This window comes from Arachis hypogaea, chromosome 9 (genome assembly GCF_003086295.3).
Source record: "Arachis hypogaea cultivar Tifrunner chromosome 9, arahy.Tifrunner.gnm2.J5K5, whole genome shotgun sequence".
In the NCBI taxonomy this organism is placed as follows: Eukaryota; Viridiplantae; Streptophyta; class Magnoliopsida; order Fabales; family Fabaceae; genus Arachis; species Arachis hypogaea.
The window spans coordinates 120,108,665-120,130,327 of NC_092044.1; the positions used below are offsets into that span (position 1 = coordinate 120,108,665).

The 21,663-nt window shown below is 32.1% G+C and overlaps 1 protein-coding gene across 3 annotated transcripts; it reads right to left on the reverse strand.

Annotated features, from left to right (window-relative positions):
- Positions 1 to 2,911: 2,911 nt before the first annotated feature.
- Positions 2,912 to 16,204, reverse strand: LOC112712700 (uncharacterized). 3 transcript variants are annotated; one of them, XM_025765631.2, is made up of 5 exons: positions 15,963 to 16,204; positions 15,680 to 15,870; positions 15,321 to 15,596; positions 4,847 to 4,980; positions 2,912 to 4,368 (listed from the first exon to the last, which is right to left on the reverse strand). In XM_025765631.2, the coding sequence occupies exons 3-5, from the start codon at positions 15,337 to 15,339 to the stop codon at positions 3,139 to 3,141; spliced, it is 1,383 nt and encodes a 460-aa protein (XP_025621416.1). In that variant the 5' UTR covers positions 15,340 to 15,596; positions 15,680 to 15,870; positions 15,963 to 16,204; the 3' UTR covers positions 2,912 to 3,138. The 3 variants fall into 3 exon arrangements, with proteins under 3 accessions (XP_025621416.1, XP_025621418.1, XP_025621415.1); XM_025765633.2 differs by lacking the exons at positions 15,680 to 15,870; positions 15,963 to 16,204 and having other exon boundaries at positions 4,847 to 4,977; positions 15,321 to 15,531; XM_025765630.3 differs by lacking the exons at positions 15,321 to 15,596; positions 15,680 to 15,870; positions 15,963 to 16,204 and having other exon boundaries at positions 4,847 to 5,632.
- Positions 16,205 to 21,663: the final 5,459 nt, after the last annotated feature.

The window sequence follows — 21,663 nt, forward strand, 5'->3', positions numbered from 1 at the left end:
TAGTATTTTATTTATTTAATATTCATTAATATTATATATTATATCGAATACTATTAAGCTGAAAAATAAAATTCACTTATTTTAAATTAAAAAAAGAATTTGTTTTTGAATATGTATTTCACAACCTAACCAGACTAAGATGCATAATTATCAAAATCGAATTGGTAATTAATTCAGTCAAAGTAGTAAATTATATTAGATCATTGAATTAATAGTTCAACCGATAGATTGGTCAAACTGTTAGATTCAATAATAATTAAATAAATTAAAAAAATTATAATATTTATTTTTGGTGTTTAATATTTTATATTATTTAAATTTTAATAAATTATATATAAATTTTATTGCTTTAATATATATATAGATATAAATTATTAGCTTTTAATTTAATGGTCTAATTAAATTTGAAAAAAATTAAAAAAAGGTACATATAGATAAAGTTAGAAGTAATTTTCTAAAGAAAGAATAAAAATAACAAGAAAAATAAAAAAATTTAAAGTGAAAATAAATTATTAATGAAAAATAAGAGACAATCAAAACTTTAAAATAGAAATAAACATATAAAAGTTGAATTATATGAAGTTAATTTATTTTAACAAAATCCCATATACATGCATGAATTAGTGTAAGGCTGAAGCATTATTCATATGAATTTGAACATCTGATATATTATTATTAGCCTATAATATGTTAAGGAGCACTTCTAAGTTCCAACTTAGTGGTAAAGTGAGATATAGCCTTAGATAAAGTCTAAGGTTTGTAAATTAATTCACATGACATCTCTTACTGTGATTTAGTGTCTCGCTGGTGTACCGCGGGGACACACGGGATCATACGTCCGATCCGCATAAACATTTCTCATATTATCTAGAATAACCAACTATCCGAATATTAGGAATAATAAACATCTTCTCAAAAGATTAAATTGATTTTGGAGTTCACCAAATATTGAACTCTTAGCCTTTCAGATCTAACATTCTAATACCATGTCATGATACTACTCATCCCAAAAGTTTTAGTTGATGAAAAAGGTAACAATAATGGTTATATCTCTAATTCTTCATAAATTTCCATTATACACATTGTATAAATATTCCATTGGCTCCTTATACTTATTATTATTTGTAACATTCTGAATTTTAAAATTAAAGTATATATCGGATTTTGAAAATATTGTCATTGTCTTTATTATATCTTGGATTGAAATAAATTACTATAATTTTAAATTGTTTATAAAATTCACCATTTTTCCTCCAGAAATTTTACTTATCTATTCCTCTTTCAACTAGTTTCTCTCAAAAAGTACAATCCAACTTCTCTTTATGGTGTTGTAGCATGCCTCTTACAGTACCCCAATACCCTTGTGGGTATGTAAAAGATTGAACTAGTTTAAATTAAAACCGAATTTAAAGCAATTTTATTGATCCAGCTTATAATTGTGATTAATTAAATCAACAACCACCCAATTATCCAATCCTATAATCTCCACCACTAAACACACATGGTGACATTAAAGCCAAAGTTTCCTTATAGGAGAATAGAATATGCAGAACTCCAACGACCAAGAGATGGGTAATAAGGTAACAACATTCAATTCAATTCAATTTTTTCTTTCTTGCTTCCATAAGCTGACAATTGTACATAATTTGTTTAATGCACCCACTTTAGAACAATTGAGCAAACCAACATTGAACAAAGAGAGCCCAGATTTGCCAGAGCTATGAAATGGACCCAACCTTCCCATAATAAAATTAATAATAATAATAATAGGCCTCTCTTTATAAGCACAAGGTCCATTGAAAGCAGTGTACAAAACATTACTACTTACCAACATCAAAGTACACAAAGACACATACTTACATATTACAGCTACAAAGGTACAACATACCAATAACAAAAGCCTATAATGTGGCCTACCCATCAATCTCCCTTCTTATAATATCCCTTCACACTTCACTTTCAAAGCATTAAAGTCATAACTGCCATGCATTGGAAATCAAAATGTAGAAATTGCCAAACCTCTATTCCAAATTCTCTCTTTTTGCTTCCTTCTCCTCTCCTTACTTCTTGCATCGTTGCAAATATACACACATATTTTGATTTCAAATGTGAAAATAAAGACGTGTGTTTTACATTAATATTGAGTTATTTTAGTTAAAGACGTTAATATTAGGGATATTAAACCGAAAAAAAATCATAACTCACAATTTTATATAAGATAAAAATCAAAGAAATTGTGATCTCCGAATAGGTTAATCTTTTGAATTGCTGCTGAATTTACGGACAAACAAGAAACAATTTGGCCAACTAAAATATCTTAGTAGCCAGAAAAAAAAAAAGCAAAAGCGATTCTCATAGTAGCGACGAGCAAAATGAGAGTAGCCTAAACCGTAAAAATAGAATTATGAAAAAATTATACAAATTTTGTGCTGCTAGGCGAAGTGGTGGAGTGCTACACTCTAGATGATGAAAATCTAATAGCCAAAAGCATCACTAAGTTTAGACTCTAATCCGAGTAGCATGGGACAAAATTTTGCACAATAAAATAATAATTCACAATTTGTATTTATATATATTTTTTTAAATCATGATTAAGATTTTCATCTTATCACTTTTCAATCCAATATGTGTGTATTACATATTTACATACTTATTAATCAATATTCGAGAGTCACACTACATTTAGGATTATGTAAAAATAGTTCTTCATGACATTTAGGATCAAAATAAATACCTCAAACTACGGTAAAAATTTTCATAACATTGTTCGTGTAAAATTCTTCTTGTCTAGGTGATATTAGAAGTTCAACTTAGTCTTTAATATAGTACTAGAAGATGCTAGAATAATATATGTAAATAATTCTTACAAGATGTTAGAAACAAAGTACAAGATTGGCAACAAACACTCAAGTGGTTTCATAATGTGGAGTAGTTACTATATTATACAGATATCAATTAAAGAAACCATATTAATTGAGCTGCAATGTTCAGGTGAAGATAACTAATTTGTTGGGCAATAAATTAAGTAATTGACAACACTATCAGCATATGTTAGAAGAAAACTAAAAAGCCTAAAAAAGAAAAATTAAAAGAAAAAAGAAATACAAGTTGAATCTTTGTTCTTGATGGAAGAGCTAACTATACAACTAGACATAGACACATCACCAACATTGTTTCCATAAAACTGCACCATAACCCATTGGTAACATGGCTAGAAACCCCCATAGAGGATATGTAGTTATGTGAAGTCACATTCACATTCCCATTGAGAATCTTAGAATTTGAATTATATTCTACCAAATTAACCTCTTCTTGGTGTTGTTGGCATGGTTTTACTCCATAAGGAACACTGCTACTTGACATTTCTCTAATTTGGTAACAAAGGTTTGGGTTGTTCCATGCACCAAAACGCCTCCCTAATTTTCCATAGAAGTCCTTGGAGAATTTAAGCTCTCCTATGAAATTGTTTCCACTTAGATAAATTGCATTGAGGCTAGGAAGAGATTCTAGCTTAGGTGACAATGTTCCTGTGAGGTTGTTATCACTGAGGCCTAGAAATCTCAATTTCTTTAACTCTGATATTGACTCAGGAATTTCACCTATTAGCCCCATGTTAGAGAGTTCCAAAACTTCCAAGTTCTTAAGCTTTTCCCACTTTAGGACATTGATGCTTCCACCTAAGGGATTGTTGGACAAAACCATTTCTTCCAAGGAACACATTTCTTCAAGAGACAAAGTTAATCCACCAGAGAATTTGTTGCTTCTGAGGTCCATAAGTGTCAAATTCTTAAGATTAGCAAATTCATTTGGCAAATTACCTTCCAAGTTGTTGTGGCTAACATCAATCTTCAATGCTGAAGTTAAGCTTCCAAGTGTCGAAGGCAACACCCCGGATAGCGAATTCTGACTTAGATCAAAGATTAATAAGTCCTTAAGTCCACCAAATGTATCTGGAATGTTACCATTGAAATAGTTTCCAGCAAGAACAAGTCTTCTCAATTTGATGAGACTACCAATTTCTGTTGGAATTTCACCTGATAAGCCATTCTCTAGCAACACAAGCGATTCGAGGTTCTTGAGGACACCAAAACTTGAAGGAATGGTTCCAATTAGGCCCTTGTTTGATCTGAACTCAAGCGATTCTAAGCTTTCGGCTAGTTTGTCCCAGCTTCGAGCCGGGATGCTAACCGGAAGCTTGTTTGGTGATTGAAAGCAATTGAAGAAGGACAGAGATTTCAGGTGCCTTAGCTCAAACAATTGTGGCCTAAATTCCAAATTTGGAGCACAAACCAGAGAGTTATCATGGATTGGTCCAATGTTTAAGACAGTAACATACCAAAATCCATCAAACAGATCACAAGATACACCCTGCAATTTAAAATAACATCACCACACAGATGTCATAGATCATAAAAAGAAAAAAGAATAAAAGTTATTGCAATATTTGTAGAAAACTTATCATTTCAAAATAACTACCAAAATTCCTATTCCTAGTACACGGTTTAATCAGAAAATGAATAGTTGCTGTACCATGAAACCTTTTACACTTTACTATGACGAAAAAACAAAACTTTTTGAATAAAAGAATGGGGGAAATCATTACTATGAAGATAAGGTTCACATCAGAAATCATTTTCAAAATTAAGACCTCATGGATCTAAATTTTTAATAATACATAAACGAAATCTCAAATAAACAAGGAGATTATGTTCAAAGCTTCATTGTTAATTCTGAATAATTAAGAGTAGCTATCATATTCTTTTCTGAAACTCATCATAAGAAAAGGCCTAATAAACCTTCAACCAACACTATTCTATTCTGCAGTATAATCAAATGGAACAGTTACCTGAATTGGAGTCCAACCACAAGGATCTGGATAAAGATCTGAGCCATTCCATGAATCACCAACAAAGCCTTGAATGGTAGAATATAAAGCTTCTTGCTCATTTTTCTCCATTGGAGCTACATCATAGTCTACTACTATTTGTCCACAGCAACTTTCACCAAGTGAGAATAAAACCATAGCAAAAATTGCATGACTAAGACTAATACTAATGATAATAGCCTTAAACCTCTCCATGATAATGTTACTGAACCAAAAAGAAAGGACTATAACAAGCTCAAGAATATGGTGGCAAAGATGATGAAACTCAATTGCATCTTATGATATGATTACATGGTTTTGATGATGATGGGGTTTAGTTATATCAGAAATGTTTTCTCCTTTTGGGATAAAAGACACAATCCTCAAGTAAGTTATAGCAAAAGGTGAGTAGCAGAGAGAAGAATGAAGATGAAACAAATGAGTTAATCAGCTCTCAACAATGAAGACAAAGAACTCAGCATGGGGCCCTACAAAAAACTACAAAGGTTTTTTTGGAAGAGCACACATTTTATTTTCTTCCTGTTGCATCAAGAGAGTAAGAAAGAACAAGATCCTGAAATTGTGCTCAAAACTGAATGGGAAAAGAGGAATGGAGGAAACACAAAAAGCTGAGTAAGGAACCTGACCCTCTTTACTCCATTGTGTTTATGGAAAAGCTAAGGAAGTGTGGGCACTATATATATATAAGAAAGGAAGAAAACAAATTAGAGAAATAAAAAAAAAAAGAAAGAAAAACTTAGCACAGTTATCAAGGCTCAAGGTCATAATAACAATGACTTTAATATATGATCAGAGATGCATTAAAGAGGCCTAGCCTATTATTATTTATTTATATGAAAGCAAAAAATAGCCTTTTGCTTTTATGCAGCCTTGCTCTGCAATTTCCACACTCTTGTGACTATTAATTATTATTATTGAATATTAGATTAGATGAGAAATTGGCAAATTAGCTCTGCAGTAATATAATTTTATATATTTTTTATTTGTTTCAGTTTTGTCCTATATGAACACTAAATAGGGTTATTCATTAATAATTTGATGCAGTATCATGAAATTTCAAATTTTCAAAGGGAGTTAGTGTAATAATTTAAAGCCTTGATTTCACATTTGTTTAGAACAATTTTTAATTGTAAAAATAGAATGGCAGAGTGATAACTTTATTAGTAGGAGGTTATTAAAGTACATATTGGTAGTTGGAGGAAATAATGGATGCACATAAAAGGGTTAAGGATTGATGGATTAGTTAAGGGGTGTTTGAAAAAGAAAGAAAGAAAAAAGTGAAGGTTACATAAGCAGTAAGTAGTAGGGGACCATTACATTATCCATGCAAAAGAAAAGAAAGGGTGTGCTGTGTGCATGCATCATGCATGTAATAGCTAGCATGCAAGACAAATAAGGTTTTTTATCCACTAATATAATATAATATAATATAATATAATAATTAAATTTTGATCTTCTTTCCTTGTAAAATAGTTTCCATGTAAATCTAATTACATAATATTATATTAATAAAAATAATTATATATTTTATATAAACAGAATGAATAATTATTTAAAATAATGAATTTAATTGTATAATTATATAAAATATTAGATAAAGTATTAAATTGATCTCCTATATTTAGACATAATCCTGTTTAAAATGTTCTATTTAAATTAAAAAAAGTTTTATTTATCTTCAATGTAGTCCTACCGTGAGGTCAAAGTTAAATAATTAACGAAATATCCTACAAGACCGTAGTATAAGAATAAGGTCGATAATCTGAAGAATAAATACAAATTTTAGAGGTACAAAATCAATCGTGAATACACCAATATATTTATTTAGCATTTTGCTTATCATTTAAATAAAATATTTTTTATAGAATTAAGAAAAATGATAAATAAATATATTGATACATCCACGATTGATTTTGTGTCTTTAAAATTTATACTTATTCTCTAGATTATCCACCTTATTCTTGTACTGCCGCCATGTAACACATTCCGTTAATTATTTAACTTTAATTTATATTAAAGCTAAATGAAATTTTTTAAAGTCAAATAAAATACTTTGAACCAACAAAGACCAAAACAGAACATCTAAATATAAAAAATCATTTTAGTATTTTACCCTAAAATATTTTATACTGTATCAGTGCATCAAAATTAAATTCATAATATCATATGTTTCATTGTTGTGTGTGTGTGCTTTTGCCTGTGGGTTATTTATCTTATTGAACCACTCTCTTCATCACTACCCTTTGAGAATTGAAACTAAAAGGGTGGAAAATGAAAGGACAATAAAGCACAGTGGCTTTGAAACAGTGATGGTATGCAGTTTCTATTGAACTATATAGGTTCAGAAATCAGAAAATTGGACCATACTTTGTGTGTTAGTACTTAGTACTATACTTTATATACTATAATAATCTCTCTCTCACAACAACCCCTTGGGTCCATTCTGTCCTCAAAACTCGTGGCTAACTAAATGAATCAAACAGTTCAATTTGAAGGGTTATTTTTGGAAGCATGTATACATATATGGTCATGTGACTCATTGGTGAGTTTAATTTATGGATAATTATTAAACTTATTACAAATTTGATTTTCCTAAGAATAATAATTTTGTAATTTTAATTTTGATTTTGCTAAGAAGCACAATGTACATATATATAGTACTATGATTCTGACTTTGAAGGTGTTTCTGTTTTCACGGGTCACATGAGGATATAGTTAGTAGTGTGTAGCTTAATAATTTCTTGATTTGCTAAAATGTCATTGTTATTCAAATTTTTTTACTTGCCATATGTACAGAGAAAATCACTTAACTTTTATACTCATTATCCAAATAAAACATCTTTTATTGTCGCGCTAACACTTTTTTTTTGGTGACTTGTCGCGCTAACACTTAATTGCATGTTAGGTTTAAAATGGTTTAATAAAAGTACGATAATGCCATATATTAATAATAAAAATAAATAGCTTTTTATATATGCTATCTTAAAAAGAAATTAATTTTACTTAAACTGCTTTGAAAAAAAAAGAATAAAATAAAAAAATAAATACTAAATTCAATTTTCATATTACGTTTGATATGAAATATACATAATTGAATTATGTCAGTATTTTGTTTAATTTAGTTTAAAATAAGAGAAATTATTAAGAGGCCACCAATTTTTAGTATTTATTATCTGATTTGGTCAGTAAAAATATTAATTATCTTTAATAAATAAATTTTATTAATTTATATATATAAATTCTAAAAACGTAAATATAATTTGTATTGATTTATGTATACAAAGTTTTAATAAATATAAATATAAATTATATATTTTGTGTGTAAAATGTCTATAAATATTAGTATAAATTATTATTAGTAAAAAATAATAATATTTATATAACATTGCTCTTAAAATAAAATTATTTAAATATTTTTATTAATTAAAAAATAAAAAAAAATAAATCATAATTTTTCTACTTATCATTATCAAAAGATAAAAGGACAAATAAGTCCCTGGCCTTTTAATCCGCGGACATTTTCGTCCCTGACCATTGGAAAATACTTTTAAATTCCTGACCTTCACAAAAATTAGACGGATGAGTCCCTCCGTCCAAATGCCTCCGTCAGATTCAACGAAAAAGTCTGACGTGGCTCCGTTCTGATGACTTGGCGTCATAGATACACACGTGGGAACATGATAGTTTTAAAAATTGGACAAATAAATCCCTCAACCCTAAAACTACGTCATTTTCCGTTTGGCCCTAAATGGCCCATTATTCTTCCTCCTCCTCTTCTGTAAGGGCCCGCTTCGAGAAGATGATTAGAGAAGCTCAGGACCCCGTCTGCACCGCTCTTGATGCCACCGACGGTTGGGCCAACTTCAAGGAGGATGTTTGGTCCAGGCCCGGCGGCGGTGGCGGCATCAGCAGGGTTCTTCAGGACAAGGCCATTTGGAAGAATGCTGGAGTTAAGGTCTCCGTTATTTACGGCATCATGCCGCCAGAAGCTTACCGCGCTGCAAAAGCTGCCGCTTCTCCTAACCAGAAGCCTGGTCCTATCCCATTCTTCACCGCTGGAATCAGCTCCGTAAGTGTTTCCCCCATTCAATTCTTTTCGATTTCATATGGAATGGGAAATGACATCAACCTTTTTCAGGTTTTGTATCCAAAGAACCCATTTGCCCCAACTTTGCAGATTATGATTTTCCATCCTTATTTTGGAGTTGTTTCTCATACCATTATTACTACTGTTGTCTGTCATATAGCTCAAAATCTTACTTATCCCAATTTCTAGATTTAGGCTTTGTAGGATATGCTTAAACTTGGTCTAACAATCAGGTTGGGGAAGCAAATATTCAAGAAAGTCTAGATAGAGCAGTGGCAATAATAACTTGGAAGGAAGCATTCCTAGAAGGAGTGGTAAAGCATTTTCAAAGATACAGATCAGGCCATTGTCCAATCCTAATCGATGTTCATGGGGAGAACTTAAAAAGGAAGAGGCCATATATTTGGGGAGCAAAGCATTGCAAGAATGGAGAAAAGAGAAATTTGGGGAGCTTCCGAAACAAATAAAGGAAAATAAGAACTCATATGATAACTTACATCTCACTTACAAATTGAAGAAACAATTCTGAATTTGAAAAGGGCACAGGCAGACTTAGACAAACTCTTCTATCAAGAAGAGATTAAATGGGCCCAAAGATCTCGTGCGAACTTGTTGAAACCGGGGAACAAGAACACTCGATTTTTTCATCAGCAGGCATCTCAACAAAGAAGGAATAAAACTCAAAGAAAATCACTGATGAGGAAGAAAATCTCTATAAAGAAGACGAGAAACAGAGTATATGGTTCTCCCTCTTCCATAGCGAATGCACACTGGAACCTTCTCAGTCTGGATGGTGGTTTTTTGGAGGGAGAAATAGAGTATTCCTGCATTTGATCTTTGATCTTCCTTAGGGTTTAATGTAATTCTGTAAAAGCTCTGTGGGTGTAATAGGCATTGTACACAAGGAAAGGGATGAGAGTGTATATAAGGGGCATCACACAAAATGACGTCGTTTTGAGTGACAGGGACTTATGTGTCCCTTTTTCAAAAGCTTCATCCCACTAACGTGTCACGTGAGAACGCCGTTAAGCCAGGTAAGCAGAGGGGGAGCCAGGTCAGCCTTTTCTGTCAGGTCTGACGGTGGCTTATGGACGGAGGGATTGATCCGTCTAATTTTTAGGGACGTCAGGGACTTAAAAGTATTTTCCAATGGTCAGGGACAAAAATGTCTACGGGTTAAAAGGTTAGGGACTAATTTGTCCTTTTCTCTTATCAAAATCATCATCATCAGAAAGTTTTAAACAATCTTCAATAAAGTCAACTCGATTAGCAATCATGCACAAACTCTATTTTTCTTTTTTCACAACTAGAAATTCAATGCATATTAATGAGTCAAATATCCAAATGTTGAACCAAAAATAAAAGCAAATTCATAAACTTCCAAGCCATTGTAGTCCATGAGAAGGCAAGAACAAATATGATATAGAAGAGATTCCAATACTAACATTAAGGAGCATGGATAAAAAACAACAACTACTTCCAGCAATAATACGACAGCACAGGCACAATCAAAGAACAGGAAATAACCACTAGAAATTATAGTTTCATCAATTTTGGTAATACCATATTAAAATCACAATGGTCACGCATAAGATTAATAATTAAGCACACAAAGCAAGAAGTAGAAGAGGGCAAAAAACTTAAGAAGCTGGGAAGGAAAGAAAGAAAATAGAGAGAGATCAAACCAAGGAAGAAGAAGGAGAAGGAGGAAGAAAGAGATTAGACGGAAAGGGAGGGGGAGATGTCGGCGGTGACAGAGGGATGAGACGTTGCCACTACACCTAAGTTCTAGAAGAGAGAGAGAGAGAGACGGTTGGAGGAAGGAGGAGAAGAAGGAGGCGGTGACGGTCGTTGCTGAACGTAGAAACTAGGAAGGAAATACGGGAAAAAGGGTATAATGGAAAATTAAAAAGTTTAATAAGGGTATTTTTTTAAAAAAATATTATTAAAATTTTGGTATTTGTTTTTAGAAATTTTAATTTTTAATTTTTGTATTTTTTAAAAATATTGAAAGAATTAAAATTTTAAATTTTTTAGATTAAAATTTTAGTTTTAATTTATCGCCACCAAATATAATACTAAATCTTAACTTTTCTGTTCTAGTTGATCTTTAGAAATAAACATTGCTTTTGTAACAACTAACTAAATATCATTTTCTTTTATTATATAATGAATGTACAAATTAAACTCATATTTTAATTATATAATATAGTAGTATTTTGAGACAAAAAAAGTGTCCTGTTAATAGGATTTTGGTGCTCTATTAGAATTTGGGTGCTCTGTTTCAGGATTTTGGTGGCTATTAAGAATTTTTTTTTAGATTTGATCGCTGTTCAGTACTCATCAATCGGCTCTCTCTCTTTGATTGCATTGTGTTGTCAATATGCAAAATAGAAGGGATAACCGGCAATAGAGAAACGAGGATAGTGGTGAAGAGAATGATGGACCAATCTGTTTGGAGGAGGGAGATGTCTCTAAGAGAGTCAACGCCTATTCTAAAAGCCTTGTTGAAGGATTTTTTACTGACAAAACCTTCTCGGTAGGGACGCTAGACAGTGCCCTTAAAACCATATGAAGGGATTCGGCTGGATTTAGGGTAGCTAACATGGGAGATCATCAATACCACTTTTCTTCGATCATGAAGGGGAGGCTGCGAGAATAGAAGGGGGATCTCCATAGTTGTTTAATGATTATGTTCTGCATTTAAAAAAATCAACTGACTGGGAGAGTGCTACAGAGAGCTGAATTAGACTCATTCCAATGCAGGTGCAGTTTTGGAGTTTGCACAAAAAATGTAAGATATTGGAAGTGGATAACTGACTAAGTGGAAAGCTCAGAAGACTCTAGACATTAGTTTCTTAAATGTCAGGGGAAGGAATAAAGAATCATCAAGACAAGGGTAGAAATTAATAGCGACAGAAAATTCAAAGACAATCTACGAGTCATTGGACCGGATCAAAGGAACACTGGAAGTAGGGCTGAGGTATGAACACCTTGGAAAATTCTGCACTTATTGTGCTCATATAGGGCACGAGGAAAAGACATGTAACAAGTTGTTTAAAGACTCAGCCAATGAATGTGTGCATCAAGACCAGATTGAACAGTGGTTGAGGGTAGATCAGACAGAAAAGATGGTGGATACATTTAGGACTCATGATGGTGAACGCCCTGCTAGGTCTGCAGCAGAATCAATAAGGAATAGAAAGAAACCAACCCCAACATAGATGATTAATAGTTTTTCTAGTCTCTACATGAAAGAAAATGACAGTAGAAGAAATGATAAAGTAGAGGACAAGGAAAACAAGGTAAAAGACACTGGTAGAATCATTCCTGATGAGGAGTGGAGGTCTATGGAGTATCATGGTAACCGTGTTGTTCTAGGGGAACTGAATTTGCAATTAAACACTGAATAACCGGTGAGCATAATACAGTACCGATGAAGATCTTTGCGAGAGGTTTATGCCTAAAGAGTATGGCTAGACAGGGGAGAGAGAACTATGGCCTTGTTAGTGGAACCAAGAGAAGATCTGAAGGGAAGGAGATGGAAGAAGGCCAGAAAAGAATCTGCCTAGATGAAATGCAAAACTGAGACATTGAGGTGGAGGGTGTTAGCCATCAATTGGCACACAAGCCCATAAAGATACTTACATGAAATTGTCAGAATTTGGGAAGACCCATAACAATCCATAACCTTAAAGGGATCAACAAATTCCACTCTCCCGAGATTGGTTTTCTTTGTGAGATCAAAACTCAATCTCGAATGGTGGAAAGAAAGTTAAAGTCGTGTGGTTTCTCTAAATTTTTCTTGGTTGACCCGACAGGAAGAGTTGGTGGACTAGCATTATGTTGGAAAGAAGACACCGAAATTACAGTCATTCAACATTCTCATGGTGGACTAGATTTATGTTGAATGAGACTTGGACATTGATGGGGTTCATATGAGCTGTAATGATCAGGTGGGGCAGTGACAATTTGAGGACATTACAACCATTATATAACAATTGGGAGGTAAAGTGGTGATTTTTTGCGATTTTAATTCCATCACTAACCAGTCTGAAATAGCTGGCGGTGGACTTAAATCTTCCCAATCAATCTCAACTTTCAATTACTTCATTGGGAATAATAGGTTAGCGAATTTGGGCATGCAAGGTAGACAATTTACATGGAGTAATAAAAAGAAGAGCGGAAGAGCTATTGATAGAGAGGTTGGACAGATTTATGGCCAGTGAACAGTGGCTAGCCAGCTGCCCACACGCAACTATTGTTGACATTATCAGAAATTGGATCAGACCATACACCACTTATTCTCGAAACTAATCCAACTAATGAACAATTGAAAAGGAGATTTTAGTTTCAAGAAAGATGGTGTGTTGTGGAAGATGTTCAAAAAATAGTTCAAAAATCTTGGAGGATTGAGATTGAAGGGTCTCCCATGTATAAGCTGGCCTAGAAGCTAAAGTACTGTAAACACCAAATTATGGCATGGCAATGTTCAAAAAAATCCAATACCAGGAAAGTATGGCAGAAATTGAAGGCCAATTGGAGGAGCTAAGAGCTGCAGGCATAACTGGCAAGGAGGAGATCTCAGAATTTGAGAATCGATTAGAAGTGGCTTACTTGCAAGAAGAACATTATTGGAAGGATAAATCTGGAGTTAAATGGCTAAAATAAGGTGATAAAAACACTCATTTCTTCCACCAAAAAGTCAAGACTAGAAGCCAGAGAAATAAGATTTGGAGGCTAATTGGAAGGAATGGAGAGACGGTAACAACTAATTCGGCCATTGCATCCGTGGCTGGGGATTACTACAGAGACATCTTTGCTTCCTCCTTTCAGGCCGACCCAGAATCATTCCTAACTGATTTTGAGCCAAAGGTTACAGGTACCACGAACCGGAGGCTACAAAGATCAGTCTCTATGGAAGAAGTTAGGCGAGCGGCTTTCAGCATCCATCCCTAGAGTGCTCTAGGGGAACATGGAATGACAGCAAAATTTTATCAATTCTTTTGGAAAATAGTAGGAAGTAATGTGTTCAAAGCAGTTACCAGCTTCTTTGGTGGAGTGCGCATACTGAAAGGTTTCAATCACACAAATATTTGCTTCATTCCAAAAATCCCTGATGCGAATATCATGAACCAGGTGAGACCTATTAGCTTGTCTATTAGCTTGTCTATAGTGTTTTATAAAATTATTTCAAAAATCCTAGTTCACCGGCTGCAAGGTTGCATGAATGGCTTAATTATCCCTAATCATAGTGCCTTTCTTAAGGGAAAACTTATCTCTGATAATATCTTGATTCCACACGAATTGCTGCACTATTTAAAAAACAAAAAAGATTGGTCTTCAGGTTGAAATGGCTATCAAGTTAGATATGAGTAAAGCTTATGATCGAGTGGAATGACACTTTCTATGGTTCATCTTGGAGAAGCTTGGTGTTGGAACTAGATGGACTAATTGGATCCGAGAACTAGTCACAACAGTTTTTTATTCCGTTGTTGTGGAAGGTCAACCCTATGATTTTTTTTTTAAACCAACTAGAGAAAGGAGATCCTCTATGCTCGTATCTATTTCTTTTTTGTGCAAAGGGTTTTGCCTTTTTGCTACACAAAGTGAAACAAAACAGGTAGATTCAAGGACTATAAATTAGTAGGTGATGCCCCACTATCAACCACCTCCACTTTGCTGATGACTCCATTCTTTTCTGCAAAGCCTCGGATGAATCTTTTGACAGCATTCTAGGCATATTAACTGACTACGAGAGCTTTAGTGGAAAAAATGTTAACATGGATAAATAATTAATTTTCTTCAGCAATAACACCCCTGAAACAATCAAAAATTCTCTGGCAACTTGACTAAATATAACTCATATTGGTGCACAAGATAAATACTTGGGGCTTCCTTCTATTATCAATAAATCTAAAAAAGCTACTTTCAACTCAATCAAAGAAAGGGTACAAAAGAATCTTATGGGATGGAAACTTAACGTGCTATCTAATGCAGGAAAACATATTCTCATCAAAGCAGTAAGTGAAGTTGTTCCTATCTATACACTTTCCTGTTTTCGTCTTTCGGACACTCTACTATCAAAAATTCATAGTATATTCTCTCAATTTTGGTGGAGTCAAAAGGGGACAGAAAGGCATATGGCTTGGGTGAGCTGTGACAAGATGACACGGAGTAAAAAAGAGGGTGGCCTTGGGGTGAAGGACTTATGTGTCCAGAACCTAGCTCTATTGGGAAAATAATTTTGGAGATTAGCTACGCAACCTAATTCCCTACTGAGCAGAATGTTAAAGGACATATATTTCAGATATGGAAACGCATTAACTACAGAGGTTGGAAGCTTACCTTCATGGGCCTGGCACATTATTCTGGAAGGGCGCAGAGTTGTAGAGAAAGGCTTGAACTGGAAAGTAGGATCTGGGAGCGGAATTAAAGTTTTTAGGGACCCCTAGCTACCACCTCCTTTTCCTTTCTGCATTAACTGTAATCAATCTTTCCAACCGTAGTGTAACTCAATTTTCTGGGTGAAAGACCTCATGCTCAACCCACGGTCATGGAACTATATTCTAATTCACAGTGTTTTTCCTTCAAAAACTGCCAGCAGAATCCTCGCAATTAAACCTACAAGTGAAGAAGATAAATTGCAATGGTGTCTCAACAAGACAAACAACTATGATGTCACATAAGACTATAACGTTGCTTACCAATTCTACCATGTTGCAATTGACCATTGCCCAGACGTAATGCGGAACCCCCCATCTCTGGTCTCAAATCTAGAAACTTGCAATCCCCAAAAAATCTAATTGTTCCTCTGGAAGGTGTGCCATAAAGCCCTCCCATTAATGCTGAACCTCAATGCCAGGTTTACTTCTTTAAACCTAGAATGTGTCCGTTACTGCAATGACCGTGAATCAATTAATAATTGTTTACTTACTTGTGTAGAGGCGAGAAGCATTTGGGAGAAAAGATCTTTGGCCAGATTCCTACCTTCTCAACCATACGGTCACTTCCATCAATGGTGGCTGAGATTGAAGGTAAACGTTGCGCAATAGAGCGACAAAGAGGATAAGCTCAACTTCACGGCTATTATCTGCTGGCAGAATTAAATTGCTAAATCTTTGGGTGTTTGAGAGAATGAAGGTGACTCCAGAAAAAAGCTTGGAGGCAGCTTCGAGATCTTCCACTCCTTCAGACAAAATAGCAAAACCTTACAACCCTAATTTATCGGCTCTTTCTTTTTTGTCTAAAAAGTTTATGTTTAATTATTCATCACTTAGTTGATTTTACTGGGATACCCCCATTTTCTTTGTTGCTTTCGCCTGAATTTTGGTATGCTTGTATTTCTTTCATTGTTGGAATAAAATAACTGTCTTTGGTAAAAAAAAAGTATTTTGAGTAATGAATACTTTTTTTTTCATATAATTTTTAAAATATTTTAATACTTAATTTAATTTTTAATATTTTAAATATATTTTATTATAGGGTAAAGTATTAAATTGGTCCTTTACGTTTGGACGTAATCCTGTTTTGGTCCTTAAGGTTTAAAGTGTTCTATTTGAATCCAAAAAAGTTTTATTTAGCTTTAATGTAGTCCTACCGTGAGGTCAAAGTCAAATAATTAACGAAATGTTCTACATGACAGCAGTACAAGAACAAGGTCGATAATTTGGAGAACAAGTACAAGCTCTAAAGGCACAAAATCAACCGTTGATGCATCAATACATTTATTTATCATTCTCTTTAATTCTATAGAAAATATTTCATTTAAATTATAAGAAAAATGATAAATAAATGTTGATGCATCCACGGTTGATTTTATGCCTTTGGAGCTTGTACTTGTTCTCCAAATTATTGACCTTGTTCTTGTATTGCTGTCATGTAGGACATTCCGTTAATTATTTAACTTTGATCTCACGGTGGGACTACATTAAAACTAAATAAAATATTTTTGGATTCAAATAGACCACTTTAAATTTTAAAGACTAAAACAGGATTACGCCCAAATGTAGAGAACCAATCTAATACTTTACCTTTAATTATATTCTTAGAAGTTAATATCATTATTGGAGATGCTAATTAACATGGCAATTATATGTTAAAGTATCACTTACCCTTGACAACTTAGACTAACATATTAATGACACATTAGTATAGAATTGATATGTAATTTATTGTTCATATTCAGGGTATAAACAAAAATGAGTTAATAGTCAAAAGTGTTCATGAAAGATATTTCAATATTTATTTTTGTCTCCAAAAGATAAAATTAATTAAATTCGTTTTCGAAAGATAACTACCTTAGTTGTGTTAGTCCTTCTGTCATCTCCTGCGCTGATGTGGCTAACGTGTTAACTGCCAGCGTGGCACTCGCTTAGTGTACCTTCTTGTTGCTGATAAGATAAATTTATTAGATTAATTTAAATCAGTCTCTGAGTCCATGAACCCTAATTCCAAATCCAAAAGAATCGAACCTCACCTCCATAGCAAATTCCATATTCCCAGGTAAGAGATTCAGAAATTTAGGAAGTAAGAAACTAAGCAATGACGAAGCATATGTAGGCATGGATGGGAATGCCAAAGAAGAGATGGCCGCTAATGTTAGTGCCATTTTTGTCTCTTTCCACTGCCATGATTTTTTTTATCAGACCCAACAACTCCATTTTCTGCACCACCACTATTGCCGCCGATAGCAACCACTTCGTAGACTAAGACAATCAAATTTGCTCCTCTCTCCAACTTAGAAACGCCCTCTCTCTCCTTGATTTCATGAAGTCCAAATTCGTTCTCATGGTTTCCCACAAACTCTCCCTTTCAGATATGTTCTTTGTCTCTTTTATTTTTTCTCTTATGCCATTAAATTTAGGAAAGAAAAGAATGTTATTATTTTTATCTGTGTTATTATAGATAAAAATAAATTGTCATATAGCCAGAAAAAAAAATATAAAATAGGAGTAAATCACATACTGCCGATTAAAACAGAAAATAATATAGCAGATTTGTACACTAAATTTTTATCAACAAAGACCTTCCTCTATCTCAACTTTAAGCTGGACATGATCGACATTCATGTTCCAACCTGAAAGGGGTATTAGAATATATAGATATAAAAGTAGTCATAGTGTGAACTCTATCTCATCATTATATATAAAAGTGCATGTTATGGTGTCTATATACATTTGTCTAATTTATTAAAAAGAGACAAAAATAAATATTTAAATTAAAAAATATAAAAATAAATAATTTTTTAATATTTAAAACTTACCATAAAAAGTAAGTTCGACAATTTCGACACCAAAATTATAGGCACCACGGAATTTACCATACATAAATAGGCTCATGTATATTTAAGTGGGTAAGTTTTGAGTTTTCAATTTCATGTGTTTTTATTTTTCTTTTCATGAAAAAGTCGAATACATAATAAACGGGATATTTATCTTATTTATACTCTAAAAAAGATATATAAAATGATATAAAAACATAAATATTTTTTAGATTATACATATTGATTTATATATAAAAAAAATATATCCCTTCACATGAGAGCGGATTTACTCATTAAAAGTTCACATGTTTAGTTAAAAACGAAGTTAGAATTATACAAGTAGTGTAGTATCTAAAACCAAAATGTACATCATAATAAGAATATAAGATCTACTACCATTTCTTCAACTTTTTCACATAAATTAATCTCTTCAAATTTTGAGTGCTCTAAAAGGGTTTAACATTATGAAATGAATGCTTTCCATAATTATATTTCATTTAAGAGGAAAGACGTTATAACGTTGAATTTTCAATATTCACTCGGTTTCGTGCACATTACCACAAGTCATAGTTGGCATAATAATTGTCATGAATTGCCTCCAACTTAAAAGCTTCAGCCTTGTACTAAGACTAGAGAGCCTTACTCACCCCCTTCTTTAAATACACCCCTTTTTCCGGTTTAATACAAATTGCTCAAGAGTATATAATTTTCTCTTTTTAAAACGATATGTTTTAACGTCTTCATTGCAATAAGTGCTAAATACAAAAAGAGAAGTTGAAATTAAATGAGAAAACATAATACATATAGACTATAGGGTTCCCTCCAATCTATATTTCTGTTATTTAATTGCCATGTTACTACTATAAAATTGTACACATACAATATGAAAATAATCCATATAGATAGCAGGTCCCCTATTCTGAATGCTTGTTCATTATAAACTAACAAATATTCAATTTAACCTTACCATGCTTAGCTTTCTCTCTACAAATGAAATTTAATGAGAATAAATGATAAGGGAAAGAAGATCATAATGGAATTAATTATATATTGAGGAACATAAGAGAAAAGAGAAAGATCCAAAAGAAAAAGGACCACACTCAAATATGAAATATGAAGTAAATAATAGGGGATGGGAAGGGTAATGAAATCGATCATAAAAAGCTAAGAAGGTGTAGCCAAAGGTAACACAGTCTAGTTGCTTTTCATAGCGGGCCTAACATAGCTTCATAGGTCTTTTTCTTACCTATATTTAATAATATAATTTTTCTCCTTCTTCCAGAAATTATTTTTAATATGGAAATGGAAATGGTGTTTTGGTTGAATATTGATATTTAAAGTGTATTACAGTATTGTAGAACTCATTCAACACGCTCCCCACGTGTTGCCTCACGCCTCCACGTGTTGGCCAATACGCTCCCACGTGTTAGCCAGAATGCTGACACGTATCCAACATGCCCCTCATATATTGCACCACGCCCTCCACGTATTGACTTTTTACCTACAAAATCCACCCATTTATAATTATACCAAATAATCTCATTTCCCAAAAAAACACTAATATTTCTTCCATATAAAAAAAATCAGCCTCCTTCTTCTCTATTCAGGATATCATATCTACTCACATATACTATGTTTCATTTTTCAACCTCAAAAATAAATTAATGGGAAATAAAAAGATTGAGCGGCACAAGAAGGAACCAGTTAGTTTGTGCTGTTGGAATGTCAAATCTCAGGATGTCATTCACATTCAGTTCTTGTTCATTTTGTTTTATATTTTTATTTGGTGTCTAGTTTTATTATTTTATGAAAAAATATTAATGCAACTCAGATGAGCTCAATTAAAAATTATTATTTTACATTTTATGCATGTACTTCAATTAATTTAAAAATATTTGTCTGGAAAAAAATATTTAAATATAAACTATAAAAAATATCCTTGAATTATTAAATAACAGATAAAAATACATTTTAAATTTATTACCAACAAAAATATAATTAAAATATTTTAAAATATGACAAAAATTCTCAACCATTAAATATATATTCTCAAAAATAATTTTAAAGATCTTCCTTTTATGATTTTTTTAAATATGTTTAGAATAATGAAAAATTTTTATCCTTAAAATTTAGTAATTTTATACCAATTGAATATATTTTTGTAATTATTTTTGTCAATAACTAAAAATATTTTTTTTAAAATTATAAAAATAATTTTTGTCTATTTTTACATATACTTTTCTAATAGATATCCAAACATTCTCATAAAACTGAGTCAAATCTCAAATGTACAAGGGATTTATTAAATAAAAAAGTTGTTTATCATATGAATTATTTTTTTATTTTTATATTTAAAATATTTTGAAATTATTTTTAGTATCAACAAATTAAAAATATTTTTATTTATAATTTGATCTTGAAAGGCATATTCAGTGAGTTATTCAAACTTAAACTGACAAGTTCATGAGTTCATGACTTTCTCTTTGCTTTCTTTCGAAGAAAATTTTAATTTCTAGTACGAGCTAATTGGTTCTGTGAAAAAGAGATTAAAGAATGATCACATACATGTGAAGCTTAAACTTTAGCAATAATAGTTGTATTAATCAAGTAGAATTATTAGCATAATTAATTTTACGCTATCTTCGTTATTATTTCGGTGAAGGCTATATTTATGTTTGTATGTTTATGTATATTGGATCGATAGTTTCATACTGTTTTTGCAAAACTGGCCTGAGTTGATGAGTTGATTTAGTAATTAGTTTATTCGTCTGTTAAATAAGTATTAGAGTTTAAATTATATTTTATACATGCATTAATTAATCAGCTAATAATAAACTTTTAAAAAATTTAAATTTGCGATACATTAATTGTTAGTCAATTGGATTAGAAAACATTGTGAGCAAGAAAAAAAATTATGTTTTTGCAATCATTAAAACTTAAAAGCAAATCTAAATGCTAACCCTTCTGTTTGGTGTTCTGGAAAATATTCTATGCTCAAACATTTTAATTTTTTGAAAAATTAAGACTACTGAATTTTTTTTAACGTAACATGGAAATTAAATGAATTGAATTGAGACTACTCCATCTATATATACGTTTTTGTATATAGCCCTTGTTTTGCCTCTCAAAAAGTTAAAATTAAACTTATATTTAATAATTAGACCTCAATATTATATATATATATATATATATATATATATATATATATATATATATATATATATATATATATTATATATATAGCTCCTCTTTCATCTTCCTAGGATGCTACAATCCGCAATGATAATTATTCCTTAGCCCCAATACGATTTTAATTTCCCAACAGCTAAAAAGTTCAAAGCATAAAATAAAAACATCACAAGTTCCAACAAAAAATATTAAACAAAGCATAGAATAGAGATGATTAACAATTTGGCATCCGAAAAT